This window comes from Ictalurus furcatus, chromosome 14, assembly GCF_023375685.1.
Source record: "Ictalurus furcatus strain D&B chromosome 14, Billie_1.0, whole genome shotgun sequence".
In the NCBI taxonomy this organism is placed as follows: Eukaryota; Metazoa; Chordata; class Actinopteri; order Siluriformes; family Ictaluridae; genus Ictalurus; species Ictalurus furcatus.
The window spans coordinates 6,392,905-6,415,849 of NC_071268.1; the positions used below are offsets into that span (position 1 = coordinate 6,392,905).

The window sequence follows — 22,945 nt, forward strand, 5'->3', positions numbered from 1 at the left end:
AGCGCTGTCTTACTAAATGCAAGAATCGTGATCAGCTGCCCCACAAAGAAACAATTCCCAAGTCAAGTGGGTTTTTATTGTCATTCCTCTGTATAGCTTGGAACAAAATGTGGTTTCTCCGGGACCATGGTGCGACACATAACGGTACATAAGAGTACATAAAGTGCAGATAAACGACGGCGTGAGACGAGTGCAGGGCAAAAAATATACAGAATACAGACTGTAATACTTATAGCAGTTTGAATGAAGACTAAAACTGTCCATGTGAACAAACCATTTCACAGAGCAGCACCGAGATGCTGACATGTAGGTCAATTTCCCCAGAACAAATATGTTCCACTTTCAGAAAACGCAAACTGGGGCTCCTAAATGGAATAAACTCGCTATTGTTCTGCCACTGCAGACAATGAATTCAAATCCTGATGATCCACAGCAATTCTAGCCAATCACGTGCATCGGTACTGGCAGCTGTGGTGGCTTCGTGTAATTTGGAAGAGGCTCACGTTAGCCCTCGTCCTCGGAGAGTGGTAGCAGTCACGTGATGGCGAAAGTCCTAGATAATGCCTGGCAACCGGGAGAAAATTGCAAGGGACAATGCTGACTGAATTATGTTGTGTTGCTTGATGTCAGGAATAGCCACAGTAAATCTCCACAGTCTCTCCAAACTTAAAGAGTCTTAGTGATGCGATTTCAAAAAAAAAAAAAAAAAAAATGTCTCGAACGTTGAAAAGACCACCTGCTCCAGAGACGAGGCGCATGCAAAAGCCATTTCCGTTCCATCTGAAAATGATTTCTATTAAGGTTAAAATCCTTACGCAGCTCTTTGCTGGAAGGCTTTGGGACCATTACCCCAGCAGCAGGTGCCAGCTGAGGGATCCTGGCTGCAACTTTGAATTCTCGGCGATGACGGATGGCGTCTAATCCCAAAAAGACTTACGAATTCGGGGAAGTCCATCTGGGGCTGGCAGCTTGGTGAAGACAGCCAGGTAAAGGAACAATCTGGGGGGCTATGAAGGCAATCCGGCAAGCGAGACCATTCATTTATATCTAAGAATAAATCCTAAAAGCAGACACGGCTGCTTAAACTGTTCGGTTTAAAAAGACTACACTTTTTGTAACAAAGATATAAAACACACGGGTAAACAGTGCAGCTGAATCACAGCTTCACTTTAAACAACTGTGCATCTTTCAAAAGAATCTACTCCTTAGTCCGGACACATGACTGCCGAATCGGATTACTTCGGCAGTTAAATGTATTCTTTAAAAATCCAAGAAGCGTCATCAATTCGGCTAAAAGGAGGCACATTCCTTGGAATTTCAACACCTGCACATGCTTCCCACCTACAAGGTCGTTAAACTCCAAATGAATACGACGAGTTCCATAAGGCCCATGAAGCATGACGTTTCAAACCAAGCAGTTTGCATAATGCACTGAAATGTACTATACTCATTCGGTCCCTCCAGGATTTTGCGGTCGCAGAAATGCACGCAAAAAATCAAGCAAACTCCGCGATATATCTGAGGAGCTCGCAACTTCTCAAAATTATTCCGTGGATTTTCTGCAGATTTGGGCCGAGACGCGTCATGTAGGGCTGGGCGATAGGACATAAATATCATATCACGATACTTGAGGACATTCCTACGATACGCGATGTGCATCACGATATATGATTTAGATAGGGTAACGAACTGTCTGCAAAACAAAACAAAACAAAACAAAAAAACATTAAACCGAGTTTGACAATAGTTTTCTTTAATGCCTACAAAGTAGGGATGGGCGATCTCATCGTATGCGATATCCCGGTAGAATTTCTACCGTTTCTACTGTTTCTGTGTGCGACCCGTTCGCAGCTCACGTGCAGAGCAAAAACAAGTACAGCGGAAGGCGGACGTGACGCTAAGGAGGAGTTTATCGCTAAACGAGGCGCTACCTCGACAATCTGGAACAGGTTCGGTTACAGAAAATCAGTTTCACTTTTAGATCTTGAGGCTCTCGAGATCACAGCTATGACTTGTCTGCAAAATCAGTGGCGAACGGTACTATATTTATATCGTCACTGATATCGTTATCGCAATAAACACCAGAAAACATCGTGATATAGTTTTAATTCCATATCGCCCATCCTTATTACAAAGACGAAGACGATCAAGTTAAAAAAAATATAACATCAGATCAACGGCATCCATTCAGTACCATTTCATTTGTAATTCTTTAAACCGTAAACAATAAATCATCACACCAACGAGATCTCAGAAAAAAGTGTTTCGAGTAATAATTTATCACGATATCGGTAATGTATCGATATATCGCCCAGCCCTAGCGCCTCATGTGATGTCATCGCCATAACGAAGACGAACTGTATGTCGATACGTGAAATTCTAGAGGGACCGTCGGACGGCGTGGCGTGGGGACGTAATGACGTGCGACGTTAATCGATCTATGTTCTATAACACGTAAAACGGGTGCATGAAAGGAGTATTCTAAAAACGACTCATGTAAACACCTTAATCACAATATTGTCATTCAGAATAAGGTCAATAATTAGATTGCTGCTGTCCGTGTAAACGTGGTCACTGACGTCTATTAAAAAACCCATCCCAGGTCACGTCTCCTCCTGTGGCATGCTCTTAACTCGCGCGCTCTCGATACACAGCTGCCCGGGATAGCACGCGTTTGTTTACTTGAAGTACCGTCAAGCCATTTTAAGAAGCGTTCATGCTGATCATCTCACACCGTCCTCGTGTCATCTGCCTGAAACACGCCGTGCCACAAAACACCACGACACCTCATCGCTGGCTTTTCTGTCTGCAATCAAACATCCGCGCTATGCTCCGTGACCGACAAGCGCTTTAATTGGTTTCTATTCTTTGGTTGCATCCTGGGCTGTGTAAACAGAAGAAAGGGCAACGACAAAGATTGCAATATGGCTTCGTGTGATGGGAAAGAGCGACTCTGGCACTCTGGGCCAGCGTTAACGGGCCGTGCGGATTCCGGATCGAGTCACGACGTAGGTTTTATTGCGGTATCCGGATATTAAAAGGAGGAGTCGACTCGTCCGGGTAGCGCGTCTTATTTCTACAGCGCTCGTGGAAAGTTTTTGGCTTGGGGAGAAATGATTCGCATCAGACTCGTGTATATTCACGTTAGATGTTAGGCCTGAAGGCGAGTCGAGCCACAGAGATGCCAGACCACGTTCACGTGCCATGAGAATATTGTCATTTCCAGCACTACATTGCTTCAATGTGCTTCTCTAAACCTGATCTTTTTTTTTTTTTTTTTTTATTTCCATGTTGGGTTGAAAACATCTCAAACATGCTGCACACCTGTTATTAGAAAAACAATACTGTACCAAATAAAAAGGCACGTCTTTTGGATTTCAGCAAGATGAGGGGGGGGGGACAAAAAAAAAAAAAAATCTAATTTGTTCAGCCAAATGAAACCAATGATTACCGGCCAGCGACAATAATACCCTCATCACTCATTATTTATTCCGTGTCACATGAATACAGATGCGAGTGTTCTAACTAATACTCTGTGCTAACTTCGTTAATTAAATCTCTGATTGTCGCGGCAAATGGCTCTCAACAACTGGAGGCGCTGATCTGCCCTTTAAAGCAAAACTGTTCAATTTATTGCAGATCGTTTCTGTTCCCTTGGGGCCTTGTCCGGAACATGATAAAATAAAATAAAAATATACAACCCTATTTTGCGATAAAAATCCCACTGAAATAGAACATCTACAAAAAAAAAACAAAAAAAAAATACCCAAACAACACACTAAGGCATTCATCTCCACTACAGTTTTTTTTATTTTTTTGCCAGAATGAGGGTGAAGGTGGATGCTGAGACTGTGAACAGTAAACAGACGGAGGAGGAAGGACTTGTGAAATTTTCCGTTGTGGTTTTTTTTTTTCCCCCCGCAGTGAAAAACAAAAGCTTGGAGGCCACAATTGACCAAGTAATATTTCAAAGGCACCGAGTAAATGCAGAAAGAAGTTCCGATGCAAAGTGCCGACTGGAGTCAGCTATTGGCAGACGCACAAAGACGTTTCTCGTCCCGCGCTCTCCCTTTCTCATCCGTGCGTCTGTCTGTGTGCTTAATATAGGGGAGTTAAAAAAAGAAAGAAACAAACAAAGGGAGGCAGCAGAGAACGAGAGAGAACGAGAGAGAGTGAGAGAGAAAGCGAGAGAAGGAGAGAGAGAGCGAGAGATAAAGCGAGAGAGGGAGAGAGAGAGCGAGAGAAGGAGAGAGAGCGAGAGAAGGAGAGAGAGAAAGCGAGAGATAAAGCGAGAGAGGGAGAGATAAAGCGAGAGAGGGAGAGAGAGAGCGAGAGAGTGCAAGAGAAGGAGAGAGAGAGCGAGAGAGAGAGCGAGAAAGCGAGAGGAGAGAGAGCGAGAGATCAAGCGAGAGAGGGAGAGAGAGCGAGAGAAGGAGAGAGAGAGAGCGAGAGAAGGAGAGAGCGCAAGAGAAGGAGAGAGAGAGCGAGAGAAGGAGAGAGAGCGAGAGAGAGCGCAAGAGAAGGACAGAGAGAGCGAGAGAAGGAGAGAGAGAGAGAGCAAGAGAGAGAGAGTGTGAGTGAGAGAGCATGAGAGAGAGAGAGAGAGAGAGAGAGAGAGAGAGAGAGAGAGAGAGAGAGAGAGAGGGATTCTGCTAACACCAATAGTGTAGTTATCAAAGTGAGGAAGCAGATGAAAACAGTCATTGTTTTATCTGAACTGAGCTTTGACTACTGAGTGACACAAAGAGAGGACTTTCACAGACAAGAAAAGGAAACTGTCCAAGCTTTGAACTTCCAGAGAGAAGGAATCTTCCTGAGAGCTCTAGCAAGCCTCGCGTGAAAGTCAGCGCAGGAGCTCAGGATGGGCTGAAGAAAAACACACGGTTTGGGGGAAAAGAAGAGAAGAGCTGGATGACACAGACGAGGTTGGTGTCCTTGTCCCCAGATGAACTGCCGGAGCACGGTGAAGTCTTATACAGCAGGAGTCCTGCCCCTACTGTTCACCCTAGTCCTGATAATTAGACTACTCTACCTGCTTTAGCTTCTGATGAGAGTGATGTCTGTGATATACAAACACTGCCTGCAGAGAGAGAGAGAGAGAGAGAGAGAGAGCGAGAGAGAGAGCTCACGCAGGAGGTCAGGGCCACATGTACACACAAATACACAAGCTCTCGGTCTCTCTTACACACACACACACACACACACACACACACACACGCGACTTCAGCCTGGTTCAAGGAGAGTTAGTCCACCTTGTTAAGGGCCAAGGCCAGGTGGTACAGGTGAGATTGGCGCCAGACATGCCTTCTTCTCACAGGCAGAATTGAATTATTGATCAGCCAACAGATTGCATGATGAGGAATTCATGTATCTGTGGCTGACTTGCCCGATTCCACCGAGCAAGTCGCAGTGTGAAATAGTGCTAGGGAGGGGTTGCAGGAATTGTGCACTTTAAATCAGGATTATTTTCCAGAGAGCGAGATTGCACTTAGACAAGTCAGGGCAAACAGAATCGATCAGTCTGTTGGTAGATGAATACAGACAGCTGGCTGTGTCTGGTCGCCCCCAATGCCTTGAGCTTTACTCTTCAGTCAAAGGCCTCGTCATCTGAACTTGAAGGAAATCGAATTCTCGGGTCGCAAAACCGATCAGTAAGAGTGTGCGTGTGTGTGTGTGTGTGTGTGTGTGTTGGCGAGGTCTTACCGCTGACCCCGACAGGGGGTCTGGCCCGAGCATTAGCCACTCCAGCCTACGCCGCAATCACTCTTAGATTGATTGGAAGTCTGTCGAGGGGTATTTTTAGTCAGTCACTTAAAGAGTGTATTTATAGGATCCATTCAACCTGACAGCACTTCCAAGCCTTTTCTGGATACCCAAGAAACCAAGTGCTGACAGAATTTGTTTCACACCACCTCGGAGAAGAACCCTCTTCAAAATGGAAATCCCCTTCGCCTCACCCTGGACAATCCAATTCCTAAACACCCCCCCCCCCCCACACCCCAGTCTACGCCTGGCCTGAATATCCGTACAGGTTCCTTACATTATTACACACAGGAGCATTTCGATTTCCATTAGGGCTGCAACCAATATTTCATCGATTTGACAAGTTTCATAACTAAATCGGGAAATGAGTACGATTCGGACTGTCGACACGTTTGCCGTTAACTCTCTAAGCTCCGTCGAGTTCTTCATTACCAGACAGTGTGACCCTTCTTAACACGGTGCCAGTGAAATCGTTTTCCTCAGGGCACCCAACTAAGTAGCTACATCCAAGTAAATCCATAGAACTAATGCTGCTTTCGGCCGGAGGTTGTAACTCGTCGTTCCCGAACTCTGACCGGGGAAAACCAAAGAAAACGCCCCCTCAGTTGACTAGCGTTAGCCATTGGTAAAACAAAGTTTAACCGTGTTCCAAGAGGAAAAACCGCTGATACGATTACGGCCGTTTCCATAAATTAAATCTGTCCTACTCTACTCTTTAGACCTCGAAATTAAAGACTCTTACAGCCACATGCAATCTGATTTCTTAGAGTGCTCTGGTCCGCTAGCTAGCATTTCCGAAACGCTAAAATTGAATTCATTAAATGAGCGCATGCTAGTTAGCTTTCTCTCTGGAGCAGTGCGAACCGTGCATGTTCTAGGTACATTTATCGTTTATCCCCATGTTCGGTCAATCAATACTTACCTTTCGTACCACGAAACGATATTAACGTGCAAGTTGAACTTGCATGACAATATTCTTTAAATAAGTTTTAAGTGCTTTATTTCGATTTAATGAACTGACCTCCCACATATGATTTCCATGCTGCTGGCTTCTCTTCATTAATATTATTATTATCATCATTATTATTATTATTATTATTATTATTATTATTAAAGTGATTTTAAGTCTAAAATCATTTAAAATTTTCTATATTCGGGACAGTACTCCACAGAATACTCGAAAAGGAAAAACGATTCATAGTTGCAGCTGTAATTTCCAGTTCTTTTGTTTGCTTTTTAAAACATGCATGGGAAAACATCACCATACCACATTCCTTCCTCTCTCTCTCTCTCTCTCTCTCTCTCTCTCTCTCTCTCTCTCTCTCTCTCTGCGCAACACAACGTAAACCAAAACCACTCTTGATATCACGATGTTGGCTTGGCTCACAGCTCCCTCAAAACCAGTGATCTACAAAGACATACAAGAATGATTAAGAGTATACATTGAACTGTGTGTCTGGCCGTGGTTCTTATTTGGGTAATTATTTCTTCACTGAAAGCTCTCCATCAGCTACAGAGGCTCTTTATTGGGCCGAGTTTAGCGCATCCTCTGGCACAAATAGGAGTTCTGTTGGTTCTTCAGTCTGTGGCCCAGATTATCACAGAGCATAGAAGTGTAACACTGTAATGAGTGAGGTTACACTACTACAGAGCACGGCACAGAGGAATGAATTCTCAGTACAAGCCTTTATTATTCACTTACTGTCTTTCCAGGCTAGAAGCCTCGTGAGATCTCACGAGGTTTAAAGAAATAAAAACGTTACAAGCGGCCTTTACACGGACATCCAGTGCAGCATTTGCTCTAGTTTAATATCAAATATAATATTATACAGCGAAAAGCTGCTGCATTAACTGGGGTTGCTCAGTCGTCTTCTCGGCTAACCTTGTTAACCACAGGAGTGCTTCGGCGGTATGTCGCCAAAGCTAGAACACTTGAGAGCTTTTTCAAATGGAAAGCAAAAGCTATGCTAGCGTAAGCGTCTCCAGACTCCATTAGAACTCTGAAGTGTGACGGCATACTGGCTGTTGACCTTGTTCCCGTGTTCATTTTCACCTCTGGGGAATCGTCCCCCCGAATTCAGCACCTCACTCATAGAAGGCTGACCTCTTACCTTTCTTGAAGGTGTAATAAAATCATTATCGTTTGCCTCACACCAGTGCTTCTGGGTTGGGGGTTTGACTCCCGCCTCTGCGTGCACAGTTTGCATGTTTTCTCCGTGCTTCCTCTGGGTACTCCGGTAACCTCCCTCCTCGACCAGTCCAATGACGTGCGTCGTAGGAAGACTGGAATTTCCAAAATGTCCGTAGTGTGTGAATGATTATGACCTGTGATGGGGTGGCACCCTGCCCAAGTTCCCTGGGATAGACTCGAGGCTCCCCACGATCCTGTGTAGGATAAGCTGCTATACACGTACATACATACATACATACATACATACATACAATACACACACACCCCATGTAGTTCCATGTAGTGATGCAATGTAGTAGCAGAGCCAGGAAAAACATGGACAGCAATTTTGGAGTATATAAACAAAGTCTGGACAGAAATGAGTTCATTTGAGAGTCGAAGGTTTTCCACTGCTACTGAAAATAAACGAAACAAATTAAAATCAACCAGGTTGTTTCCACATAAAACTCAGTGGAATTTGGTTAGAACACGAGAAGCTCTTCGAGAGAGGAAACAGCCATGCCACCCCAAAACCACATCTCAGAAATGCGACATCAGAAAGGCAACAGAAAGAAGGAACGCTCGGGATCTTGTGGACGGGCTGCTTTAAAGTTTTAGTGCTGTATCGCAGCAACTGGCACGGAGTTTTTGTTTAGCGGTACAACAGCAACGCGCCCGCTCGCGTCATACACCAAATTTATCACGCTCGGCAGAGCTGGAACGGATCCTGGGGCCGCTGTGGCCCTGTTTGGTCATTCCAAGCTGCGATGTTTCTCGTCATTGTGAACCTGACAGGAGACGAGAAGCACGGACCTCGTTCCGCAGCAGAAGCAAAACAACAGAGTAATGAGACACTCATCATCTGCACAGCGTCTCCATTTTGACTGCGTACTCGCAATTTCGGTTCATCACGGAAATTCTTTGCCATGCGAACGAACGGAACAGAAGGACTCTTAAATAACCGGCATGTTCCCCTAGAACTCCGCGCTTTGCTTTTGCTTTAACTAACCGCACACACTAAGAAAGACAAGAGCGAGAGGGAAAAAAAAATTAAAAACCTGAAGCAGACCCATTTGGCACGGTTATCTGCAGTAAACAGAATAACACGAAGCATACCCACTTCCCGAGCTCAGTAATAAGGCTGCTCAACCCCACCCACATCCCTTCGCACACTAATCACAATAATTAGAGGTCTGAGAGACGCAAAGACGTGAATCACGCACGCTAGCACGTTAATGAAAAACTAACTACAGAGTCGAAGCAGACTGTGACCACACAGGAACTTGAAGTGCTAAGACATAAGACGTGCATGTTTTTCTTTGTGGCTTGGGAGCACGTGCTGCGTAGTTACAATCGCCGTCTGGCCTGGCGGCACGTTCGCCTCACCCAGGCGCATGCATGCGGATATTTAGACATGTTTATAGTAGCTGCTCTAAGGATGGTGATGTCAGCCTTATGTTTTGGTTTACTGTCAGGAAACCATAAAGCCGGCACAATTATATAACATAATATATAATAACCACCCTGAAAGGAGACTTCAGCCTCGGCTAAATAAGAAAAAAAACCCCCCACAGACAATAGCTAATCACAAGACTGCAGGAAACAAGACAGAAACAATTAGAACTCTTGTCTGCGTTGAGGAAGTTGAAGTGAAAGTAGATAACCGAGATGTAGTTCCTGAGAACGGGTCCAGATAAATAAAAGACACGGGTGTCAGCTCTGATCAGCGTGAATGCACTCAGTTCGCTGGAGGCATCTGTAGAAACCCGAGACGCGCTGCTACAATGACGCTTTTTTTTTTTTTTTAAAGACGCATCAAGCTCGAGGACACCAGCCTCGAGCACGATAGTGACAGAACAGAACAGAAAGAAAATCTCAGCGCGACCGTGACAGACTGAGGGAAAGATATAAAGAGGATACAAATGCAAAAAAAGTATGCAGACTACAAAAAAAAAATAATAATAATAAAGACAAATGGTATTGAAAAAGATATTAAGATAAGTTTTAAAGAACTGATAGGAAGAGTTGCGAAGAGGAGTGAAGCAAAACCGCGTAGCAAAACAAGAAATCCTAAACAGCATGAGACCGGCTGGGGAACGTTCACATGCTTGAGCTTTCCCAGTTCACCTCTGCTTTAATCGACATAGCTGAAATTCCTGGCGCTCTCTCTCTCTCTCTCTCTCTCTCTCTCTCTCTCTCTCTCTCTCTCTCCCCCTCTCTCTGTTGTAGCTCTGGGATCCTTTCCAGTGAACAACTCCGTGCCGAGGCCCCTCTGCTCTCACACACTCCAAACTGTCCTCTACAGCCCTCACTGACCCCGACACGGCTCACCTCTGAATTAACATCCAAACGCAAACGCAGCAGAGGAAGCATACTGATCCGTTTTCTGGATTTCAGACTAAATAACTTCGTTCGGAGTGATAAAAGATTGTTAGCCATAGGGTCTTACTTTAGGAATAAAGCGCAATGTCCTGTTATAGGACAATAATGATTCAAATCGACTTACCTCTGAAGTCCGAGCTCTGAATTGCATTATTTTCGAATGACACTAAACATGCCATTCTAAAACCAGTGGTATTAAGATGTAGTTGGTGCCCCCTTTGGCTGTAATAACAACCTCCACTCTTCTAGAAAGGCTTTCCACTAGGTTTTGGATTCTGGCTGTGGGAGTTTGTCCGTACAGACACAGGCGCTGACGCCCAGCGAGATGTTCAAATTCATCCCAAACGTGTTCAGTAGGGTTAAACTTGTCTCAAAAGCATTGTCGGGGGGGGGGGGGGGGGACAAAACAAAACAAAACAAAAAAAAAAAAAAAAAAAAAAAAAAACCCACACAGCTTGACATGTTGCAGAAAAACTGGAAAGTCTTCTGTCCTGAAGACTAAACAGAAAACTTACTGACCGTTACAAAATGCTGACACCTGAGACTCCTTCCATAAATTTTAAATACACATACATACATACAAATATATACACACAAATAAATTATATATATATAAAATAAATATTATATATAAAATAAGTGTATATATATATATATATATATATATATATATATATATATATACATATACACACACACACACACACACACATACATACACATACATACACACACATATACACACGATGTTCGTGACCTGTTTTTGACCTGTATAGTAGTATTAGTCTTCGATTAGGTTGATCGTTTGAGTCCCTGTGAATGAGTTACTATAGAAATAATAACTTATTAATAAGAATGCGTTGAGATCAATTAAAGTTATAACCAGAACCACAGTCAGACCTGCTGCTGCTACAGAAAATTAAATCAACACCTTCCAACCAATCAGATTTGAGAACTGACTACTGTTGCGATATAATGTTAAGCAACAAACACTTGGGTTAATCAATCACCTGTGCGGTTATGTAAAACACAGGAAAACCATCAGGTCATCCTTGAGGATGTATGATGTGATAAAAAAAAATATTACACTTGACCCAGTTCTCCCTTATTTTGCTTCCCGAGTCACTAACAGGCCAAGCAAAAGTACCTCTGAAATTTTTAGGTTCTCTACAGAGGCCTGAATGAATCATTTAACGCAAAGTGTAACAACCGTTCCCCTTCTCCTGACTGATACATGCCATGCCAGCAAAATCTGCCCCATGCTAGTGTGACCTTGGCTTCCAGCTGTTGCCAAAATCCTGACCCTTCCTCCATCTGTCACATTAGTTACAAATCCATCCAATCTCTTCTTTATAATTAATCTCCTAGAGACAAACGTGAAACCGTTTTGCTGTTTGGGTGTTTTTTTTTTTTGTTTTTTTTTTTATAAATAAAAAATTAAATAAATAATCATAAATCTGTTCACTAAACAGCTAGCATACCACACCATCCTGGCATTCCTATGAGAAGTGTTATAAACATGATAATTAAAAATCATGCTGAAGTGAGCTATTTCCTCTTATGGGGATTAACACTGGCATTACACTTGTGGAAATGAAATGTAACATCCAGTGCTCAGAGTAATACCTCTCAAAAACACGAAGACAAACATCATGGCAGAAACAAAAGTGGCAGTGTGGGTGACCGGTACATGAAGTGGATCTATCATTTAGCACTTATGTGTTCAACTGAGTGGGGTTTGAGCAATAAATCATTTTTTTTCCTTTCCTTAATTTTTATTTATTTATTTATTTATTTATTTATTTATTTACACAGCAATAAATAAGGAATGCATCACACACCCACAACCCCCCCCCCCCGCCCCCCAAAAAAAGAGGAACAAACAGGAACCCAAACTGCAAAAACAGGCTTCTAGGAGATTCTGTTTGAGTCTTTTGAAAAGCTTTAAAACGCACAAAGCAATACTTAAATCCTTTCTTTCCATTTCAGCCAAACAGCACAACTTGAAAAGCTGCCAAATCAAAGCACGTCTAATCAGGGCTTGGACTGGCTGCTTGGATTAGAATGATGAATTAAACTGAGGTATTACAACTTCAGCTGAACATTAGTTGATGGAGCTCTTGTACAATAGGTATGAGCGTGGTTATAAAAAAAAAAAAATTATATATATATATATATATATATATATATATATATATATATATATATATATATATATATATATATATTACACACACACAGATATTTTTAATTTTCTTACTTGGGTCTTCAAATAACGTACATGTACTGTAGCATGGAACAAAAATGAATTGAATTTTATTCTGTATAGGTTTTTTTCCCCCCAAAAAGGACGTCAGGAAGGAAGCAGCTGATGTTGCGTCTCATGTAGAGTGAAATGGGAATATCTAAGCCAACCAAAATTATAATATAAAGCTAGACCAGCTACTTCGGTCTCATTGGAAAATGTTTCTTATATAGCTTGAAAGATGATCCAATTGAATCTGAAGTGATTTGTGTAGGTGGTTTCCCCCCCCACCTCATCTCATGTGCTCTCGTCTCGAGCGGCGTTCGGACATTAGGCAAATGAATTGTAAAAGCATTACATCAAAACGAGAGGTTAGGGATATTTTTAACTGTTTACTGTGCGTGACTGCGGAATCGCTTAAAAATCCACCATCCAGCTGAGTTCACGCTAGTAAGCATTAAGTGTCGGTTCATTTTCAAGGTACGCGTATGACACAGAGCCGTGATTTCAGCGACAGCCTCTAGAGATAAGTGACAGCCTGACAAGCTACGATTTTTCTCAATTCTACGCAAATTAAATATGATGCAGTACAGTCACAAATCCAAAAAAAAAAAAAAAAAAAAAAAAAAAAGACTTGAACGATTCCTCGGACCGACCCCCTAGCACTGATATTGATTCGGTCCTCCACTTACAGTTTTAGTTCAAATCTGCTCCCAATCAGCTCCCATTTCCTGTTTGATGCACAAAAACGGTAGATAAGCCTACCGTGATTTCATTTCATCCTGCCATGCGCTCATTCAACATGTAGAGGAACACTACAGAGAAAAATACACAGTGGAAGGAAGTAGCAGAGATCGTTGGTGTTTTGTAGTACTAGAGTGTACTTAGCTAATACAGTAAGCTTGCGTTGCTAATCTTCTAACGAAGCCTAGCATGTAAAATGTATATCAAACATCCAGTTTGATGTTTCTCATTAGAAACAATTGGAAGGTACGCGCTAACAGTAGCGGTAGTACCGCCCACAAGTGACGCGAGTGCTAGTCTAATGTATAGATATAGTCATAGCAGTATGAAATATTTGAATATTTTGGTTTTTCACCAACACTAATGGTTTCAAAATGTAGAAAGCTAAAATGAATAGCAACACTGCTTCAAATGCCCATCTCAATTGTACGCTATTTTGCACGTTCATGATGATTTCCTATCGGAAGATCAGAAATGACCCACCGTGTGTTTAATAGTCCACATCAAATAACCAAAAGTGGTACAAATCAGCTATTTTAATATAGAGTGTGTCGCTGCAGAGGTGCAAGAAAGATCTCAGCTCTGCATGCGATTCTGCTAGTTCATTCTCTGGTGATGGGAAGAGCCTGTGTTTCTCACACTCCCCTGTGAGGCTAATTCTACACTGATGAACCATTTAATGCTTGTAACTAGACCCTTTGAACCCAGAGCTCACGATCCTCTAGGCCGAGTTGGAAAAGAAAAAAAAGATTACCAAATCAAACGAACATTAGCATACGAACAAAACCAAACTGAGCACGATATAGAGAGATTGTGATGAACAAGCACGAGCACTGTGCTCTTGCTTAAATGCAGTTTATGGTGCTATGGTCGTGTTTAAAGACTATGGATGAAGAATGGGCGTCAAGCCCAGACTGGATCACACCGACAATGCCAGCTGCTGGTGTGTATGTGTGAGAATGCGTGTGATCTCACCTCATCCTTTCCATTTCCCACCATCAGATATAACCGAGCTCATGGGTGAACGAGAAAAATTTGGAAGGGTAAACTACAGGGCACAATTCATACAAGTTCCTCATTAGGGCAAAGTATTTTCAGTCATAGCGCCAGCTCCTGAGTAGGAGAACAGTAATAACGGTTCAAAAAGGACAAAAATAAAAATAATGCCAGCATAAGGAGAACATAGTGTGGAGTGTGAAGAACTTTGAACAAAATGCCTGCCAAAGATTCGTTCGTAAAGATCAGCCATTTGTTTAGTGTGCTGCAGGGATGACTGGGATATTTTTATATATCCCGGAAGTTAGCATCACCCTGGTTCGACAAAAATCCAATACGAGTTTTCCATTGGCTTTTGGATTATTGTAGAAAATAAGCTCTGTGGTCAACAAAAGTTTACGATCCTTACACGCTTTGTACATCGAGATAATCTTCACAAATGAACGTGACTTATCAATTTTGAAGCATAAATACAATCAACGGGGGGAATAAAAAATAAAGGTAAAGTTAGGCTATGAACGAACTACACCATGGTCACAAGACTTCAATGTCACCACTGCTACACTTCCGATAGCATTTATAGCACTACAATTTGAACGAACGCTACAATTGGGGGGAAAAAAAAAAAAAAAAAAAATACTATAAACTGATAAAGTCGGAAAGTTCGAGTTGGAATAGTTTACAAGAGCGCGAGTATAAACACTACGAGGCTGTAGTGATGATGTTTAAGGACCCCGACAACCTCTGCAGTCCCATTTAGCCACTTGTTAGCAGCCGTCTTTTTCAAGACTCGTAAAAGCTTAACAAAATCAAAAGTGGGGTATTACTGATGTATTCTGTGTCGTAGAATAAAACGTGAAAATATCTTGAGCTTGTGTTCACCACGGACCTTATTTCAGCCATTTAACCAAAAAACCCATTCAAAAACCCCATTGACTTCAGGATGATGGAACCGGAAGTGCTAAATTGCTAACTCATTTCAGGGTTTTGGGGCTCATTTTTGCAGTGCTCCATTTCCATGCATGGTTTATCATCTTCATTGTATCTTGGTATACAGTTGCAATCAAAATTATTGAACCCCTATTGCAAATCAGGTTTACTGTCAAAATGGATGGACTTTCAGCTGTTTGTGATGTGAAAATCAAACAAAAGCAGTTGAAATAGTTCAACACAACGAATGCTTCAAGTGGTTTCCCCAAATTCAACTGAAAATGCAATTTATAATGATTTCTCCAGTCACAAAATTATTCAACCCCTTCATGACGAGCATCTTCAGTCCTTAGTAGAGCTCCTTTTGCTGTTATGACCTGCAGCAAATGAGATGCGGCGCTTCTGAGGAATCTTATCCCACTCCTCATGAGCAATGGCTTCCAGTTCAGTAATATTCTTGGGTTTGTGTGCTGCAACCGCCTTCTTCAAATCCCACCAGATATTTTCTATGGGGTTGAAGTCAGGTGACTGTGATGGCCCTGTAGAATTTTCCAGGACGACTTCTGCAACCAAGCCTTGGTGGAATTTGAGGTATGCTTGGGATCATTGCCCTGATGGAACGTTCGATGACGTCCAAGCTTCAGCTTCCTCACAGACGGCATGACGTCCTCTCCTAGGATGTCCTGATACTTCAATGAATCCATCTTGCCTTCCACACGCTGCAGGTTTCCGGTGCCAGAGGATGCAAAGCAGCCCCAGAGCAACACCGAGCCACCACCATGCTTGACTGTGGACAGAGTGTTCTTTCTTCATTCTTCTTCCTCCAGATATACCTCTGATCCATCGTGCCGAAAAGTTACGGTTTTGTTTCATCGCTCCACAGAACAGAATCCCAAAACTTCTGTGGCTTATTTATATGATCCTGAGCCGACTTTTCTTCTGCTTTTGGCTCAGTAGTGGGGTACGTCTTGGAGTACTGGCATCTAAACCAGTTGTTGAACTGTTTCAATTGCTTTTGTTTGATTTGTTTGATTTGTTCATTGCAAACAGCTGAAAGTCTGTACATTTTGACAATAAACCTGATTGGCAGTGGGGGTTGAATCATTTGGATTGCAACTGTAACTCTGCAGAAATCATTTAACGTCAAGTCACCTGGACACATAACGACATTCAACAGTATATCTATTACAAATCTTAAATCAACATGGGTAGTTGTTACTATACCAAGATCCAAAAAAAATAAAAAGTGGCTTTTCTGAAACCAAAGTGCGTTCTAACTAAAGCTCAATAGACATGTCACAACGCTGCCATTTACAAGAATATATCAATTAAAGTAATAGCACTTATGCAAATCCAGGATGATCCACATTCTGGCACATCCTCTGTCTCTGTGTGTGTGTATATATGTGTGTGTGTGTGTGTGTGTGTGTCAGTTTCTCATTATATAGCGCTACCTGTGGAAGCAGTACGAGGATGTCAGATGGTGACTAGTGATAGACAAAAGAAGGGATTTGAAATTCAAGAAATTATTTTCTTGGACACAAAATAAAAACAAAGTCAAGATGAACTGTTAAGCACTAGACACAGCAAGTCTGTTTTAAAGGCAGCGCGTGGGCCATACACAGCCAAGTATAATCCTACTTTACTGTTAGAAAAACTGACTGATGCATGAATGCAAATCACAAAACACTAATACAGTAGACTACACTGTGCATTTTCTAAAACCGTAATTCTCAGCCTGCATTCTATTGTGCACGTAGATCAGTGGGTAGGACACCCAACACCGTTACGCTACACCCTATGCGCTAAACAAGCAGAGTTCACATTCAGCTTACCTTGAGGATGCATTTCACGTAGCTCAGGCATAAGAAATATCAGCAAGATGAAAATATAAACAAAGCAGAAACATTTAATGCTATGATAAAATTCACTACAATTACAGAACATTGAATGTCAGATAGTAAAGTTATTCCAGCTAGAGACACGATCAAGATGATTCGCCGTGTTTGGCCGATCTACGTCCCTGTTCGTTACGCTTCTAACCCAGACAATATGAGAAACCATCGACTTGGGTCACTTGACGGTCAAAACAATGACAAAATGCAGGATCACGGTTAATTTACCAAGCCTTGCCATACTGTCCGGTAGGGGGGGGGAAAAAGTGCGATTAAACCGGCGTTTCTCAGATCCCAGGGGACCCTGGACTTAAAAGCTGGATTAGACGGCTTTACAATACAAGCGTTCAATAACCGATTCCTGTTAGACGTGGGTTCTGATACTTGTCTCTCCGAAGAATGGACTTTTATTCATCTGGCAGATGCTTTAATCCAAAAAATAATCAATCCTATCAAAATGACTTATCAGATTACAATCCAAGCATACTGATGAGCAGTGGCGGGTTAAGAGCCTTTCTCAAAGGCCCATTAGCAGCTCTTTAGCAGTGACAGGGTTCGAATGCACAACCTTCTAGTCATTAGTACAAAGCCTCAACCACTTTTGAAGCAGTTTTATTTTGTTGCTGTTCTATTACACACATTTAACGGCAGGGTCTGACACGTATGATAAAAGTGCGAAACGAAAAAGCCGTGCCTTGTAAAACTAGCTAACAAAGCTGTGCCCCAGCTCCGCAAGTGAAGTGTAACGGGGACCCAAGTTCAACTCCCAGAGACTTCCCAACTATCACATAAACATAATCTCGCTTTTATAAGGTGGGAAGTCTTAGTCATCACACCAAGATCTGCCGATATAGAGCATTGTTTTCTCTGAACGGCAAAAAGAAAACAAGTTGGGCAGGTACAAGACGAGTCATAGCAGCGCTAAATAAACGACGGCCGTTGTGAAGGAAGCATGTCGTACGCGCCTTCACGCCATGGAGCTGGATTAGTTTAGATAGAGGCTAGAAACTAACGTTTATTACTAATCAATTAGGGTCATTTTCTTAAGAAGGAAAAAGAAACAAATGACAATTTGATCCAATTTAGTACATAGGCTTACACACATATATACATACATACATACATACACACATATATATATATATATATATATATATATATATATATTAGAATAAGAAGCAATATATATATATATAAAAAAAGAACATCTTATCTTCTACTTTTCCCCCCAAGCTTGTGTTATGAAATGTTACTTACTGAAGCTGTTAAGAGTGATGTACTATGTCGAGATAAAGCATCCGTTGTTGAGTGTGTAATGTTGGGTGCATCCTGTACAATGTGAATACAACTGGCTTTGAATTAAACAACCCTGAGCGCACAGAAGATCAACACATCCTAAAATGACAGCAATTTACCAAACGGCAGTAAAAGGGAAGGTAAAGTATAGCCTCCTGTGTGCTGGACCATTCTGGAAGAGAAATGGAAAATAAGCGGCTTCCAAACAACAAGTCCAGTGTTTTATAAGCACAAATAACTAACCGACTCTTACGGCTGAACACAAAGTTGCCTTGTCCTTACTGTTTTTTTTTTTTTGCTGTGGAGTTGTTTTAAAGAAAAAAAGAAAAAGAAGCTGGACACCTTCAGTGACAATTGCTTATGATTGTGAGTAATGAACGTATTATGACATTAATGACGTTATTGAGATAGGCTTGGAGGGGGAAAAAAAAGCATAGTGACTGAAGGTGAATGGGGTCATTTTAAACTGTGCAGTAAGGAGAAATCATTCATTCATCGCCACTTTGTGCCTCTGATAAGGGAATAGTCGACATTTCAATTCATTCCTTAAGCACGAGATAAGCTTGGGGGAAAAGACGTTTTTCAAAAAAAAAAAAAAACAACAAGGAGTGTACATGGTGAATGAATGGGTAAGAGAGAGATGCACGCACAGATGGCCTGTGTTTGGGCTAGATGCCCCTCACTGTCCAGTGAGTAAGAGCAATCGGTGCCACTCCCAGTCCTTGTCACACACACACACACACACACACACACACACACACACACAAAGAACAAGAGAGCAGCCACTTTAATCCTCTTCCTCATGACAGTATTTTTTAAAATGTCATTTAATGAGGGTAATCCACCAAAACAAGCAGTTTCTCTTATACAGTAAAGATCTGTCAGCTTTGGTCAGAGATCTAAGGTCTCGGGTTAAGGCACATGGTACATAGTGCCAGGGGCCGAGAGACACGGAACCCTCAGACATCCCTGAATGGGACCTACTGTCTCGCTCTTTTGTCTCAGCACCAGAACTAACAAGCGCATAAAAAGGAGCCTTTCTATCATCTTCTACACACACACACACACACACACACACACACACACACACACACACAAAGAAATACATGAGCATGCTGGATGAAACCAGAACCGGGAAGCTACTACTGATGAACAGTAGTAACTTTATGCTTAGTACTCAGCTCTCATATGATCATTGGCAGGCGAGTCTAAATGTATAGGAGATGGTCTGATGAAGGACGACATGTTTACGCACAACTAAATCTTTACGCTCTCAAAAAGTTTTTTTTGAAACTAGAAAGAAAGAAGAGGAAGAAAAGGTTTAAGCCTTCATTTGAAACCTGCTTCTTGTACGCATGAGGTCAGAAGCTCTGGGAGTTGCTTGGTGGATAAGATGTTATTAAGAATTCATCATACGAGTGGACTTTCAGAAACATGCCTTTTGAAGAACACCAACAACAACAACAATGGAAACCATCACAGACATTCTAATGGTTTCCATTACAAACAATCAACTCACTATTAAAACCCTTAACATTACTAGTCCTTAACGGTATCCACTAGACATAACATGCCACCAATAGAGGGCAAGAAATGACCAGTAGAGACCCACAGGGATCATTACAGGTTCCATTAAAACCATTACAACTCCCATTAAAAATTCTGTGAAGGTTTCTATTGTTGTTGTTTTTTTCAGCAGGGATCTAAGGGACAAACTTTAACTGGTTGTTCCTATTAGTTCTGAACCTTGCATATCCATAAGAGTGGAAGTAAGTTTGCTAGAACACAATCAACACGATGCTGTAGAGAACATGTATTAGAGTTTCTCCTGCTAGTGGAGATTAAATGGCGACTCTTTATTCAGCACGAAACAAAAACAGTGCTCTTTAGAGTCCCACAGGTCGAGACGACAGCTTGTTGGACGCATTGTATCCAATGCAACATTTCCCAGTTCAGCTAGAACCCCAAACCCGTTAGCCAGAAAGCTTGTATCTAACTGTCACCTTGTGTACATAAACACAGCATAATAAACAGGAAGCCGCCCAACATGGCAACAATACACGCGCGCGCGCGGGCGGGCGGGCGCCTGACCCTTCACGCGCAACGGTGACAACCGTGTCCCAGCGATGCACGAGCCCCAGACTGCTGTCTGTCTCCTCAATCCGAGATGATGTGCTGCTTTCTCGTGTCTCAAATCTCGTCTGAAATAGCTTTCAGGAACCTCGGATTATCGCGCGCTTACCTTGTTCTTTCTGAACTTGCCCGCTTTCGTAAAACGACGTGGGTGAAGCGCGCGCACTCGCCACTTTCTTTCAAAATAAAGAAAAAAGAAAAAAGAAAAAAGAAAAAGAACGCTATCGTTTCAGTCTCTCTCTCTCTCTCTCTCTGACACACACACATACACACGCGCGCACGCGCCCCACTCTACTCACCTTGGCAGAAATGGTAGTACAAACACGTCCAGATAGCGGTTTGGGATTTTTAAAAAACAAGCAAACAAACAAATTCCCCCGAAAGAACGCCACCGCAAAATCAATAAAATCAAATAAAAAGTTCACATCTTACTTTTGCAGGAAGAAGGGCAGCATTCGGCACAGAGCGCGTGCAGAGCCTGAGCCTCCCATTCAACAAGAAAAAGAAAGCATCGAGGCAAAATAACAGTCAGTCTTTCTCCACGCCCAGGTAGCGGGTCACATGACACGTCCAGGTGTGCTCGTTGCCTGCGTGTGTGTGAGAGTGTGTGAGAGGGAGTGTGTGTACCGAAGGAGGCGAGACCTGCTCGCATCCACATCCGGGCTACGCGCCGTTAACGTAGCCGACACGGAGGCGAAATGTAGCCTGCTGCTCTGAAAACAAGACGGAGGGGGGAGAGAGAGGGAGGGAGAGAGGGGGAGAGAGAGGGAGGGAGAGAGGGGGAGAGAGAGGAGGGAGGGAGAGAGAGAGATGCAGGGAGGGAGGGAGAGAGCGAGAGAGAAGGAGAGAGCGAGAGAGAAGGAGAGAGGGAGAGAGAGGGGGGGTGTGTGAGAGGGAGGGGGAGAAAGACAGAGAGAGTCTGGCAGGGCTAGAGAGAGTACAAGAGGGAGGGAGAGAGAGTGATAGGGATGGAGAGGGAGTCTGAGAGGGTGTGTGTGAGGGAGCGTGTGTAAGAGGGAGAGAGAGAGGAGAGAGTGTGTGAGAGGGAGGAGGAGAATGACAGAGAGTCTGACAGGGGGAGAGAGAGAGTGATAGGGATGGAAAGGGAGAGTCTGAGAGGGTGTGTCTGAGAGGGAGTGAGAGAGTGTTAGGGATGGAGAGGGAGAGTCTGAGAGGTTGTGTGTGTGTGTGAGAGAGAGAGAGAGCGAGAGAGAGAGTTGTGGGTATGATCAGTTTGCTCCTCCCCTTTCTCTGTGCTGAAGAGCACTGGGAGAGATGTAACAGATAGAAAAGGCAAACAAATTAAGCTCTACCCTGGAACACATTCGAATGAGTTCTCCTTTAACGCTGTCTGTTCTGTCGGAGTCCGTGAGTGGCCTTTTAGCTTTTAGCCCATTGCTCTTCTTTATCTCTCCCTCTTCCTGTACTTCAGGCAAGCTCAAACTCACTCAACGCATATTGCGCTACAACGAGATTAGGCTTTTACTCCGAAAGAAATCATGTGGCATTTGTACCAGGACGTGTTAAACCAGACCTTAAGCCTAATCATCCATCCATTCATTCATCTTCAGTAACCGCGTTATCCGGGGAAGGGTCCGGTTCCTGTCCTGGTAACACTCTGGGGATGTTACTAATCAATGATTTGTTGAGTTCAGTTTTAATACGAGTTATGGTGCATGACTTCATCTTAAGACTTTCTTAACAAATTAGGCATCTAAACCTGAACCTCTGATTAAAATATTGGGATATTGAGATTTAGGATTAATTCTGATTATCCACCATGAAGGATTTGCCCATCAGATCAGTCATCAAGAACCCACCCCCCCACAATAGGCTTTTTGGAAATCTGTAAACGTAAAACTAATCCTTAACTAATGGTACAATTAAAATAATGGATCAACAGGAATAAACGTAACACACACACACACACACATTTATTCAGCCCATGCTCAGTCTAAATCTTTGCTGGTGCGGCCCAGTTTTGCACCGTTATACGTTTTGATCCTGATCCGATTTGGCGAATTTTACACCGCGTTCCTTGGCTGCTCCGATCAGCAAGTCTCTCGCCAACACGTTTCACTCTTTACTAGTTTACAGTGAGCCAAAATTTAATCTGCTGCCTCAGTCACCTGTCACACTGTAACAGCCTGGGAGGGATCCGTCTACGCACAACGGGACAGTGAAAAGTTGATCTCTGCGAGTGAAGAGCAATATACCGCGCCATTCTTCGCCCCACTGTGTGGTTGTAAATATGAAGCTTGCGATCGATACTTTTGGCACAAATGTATATCACTCGCTGAGTCCATGCTGTACTTATTGATTATGGAGCTACTTCTTTTGGAGTTATCACTCTGTCTCCTCCTTACGCATCTATCCCCACCACCCCCCCCC

The 22,945-nt window shown here is 42.8% G+C and overlaps 1 protein-coding gene across 5 annotated transcripts in view; it reads right to left on the bottom strand.

Moving 5' to 3' along the window:
• Positions 1 to 21,263, bottom strand: part of plxnb2b (plexin b2b) — a 159,487-nt gene extending 138,224 nt beyond the window's left edge. For 3 of the 5 annotated variants that reach the window (XM_053641989.1, XM_053641990.1, XM_053641988.1), the window contains exon 1: positions 20,987 to 21,263. In XM_053641989.1, coding sequence (XP_053497964.1) covers positions 20,987 to 21,212 — 226 coding nt within the window. In that variant the 5' untranslated portion in view covers positions 21,213 to 21,263. Of the gene's footprint in view, positions 1 to 20,663; positions 20,726 to 20,986 lie in introns of those variants that run through there. The other 2 variants (XM_053641993.1, XM_053641994.1) reach the window with 1 other exon arrangement.
• Between the last annotated feature and the right edge of the window lie 1,682 nt (positions 21,264 to 22,945).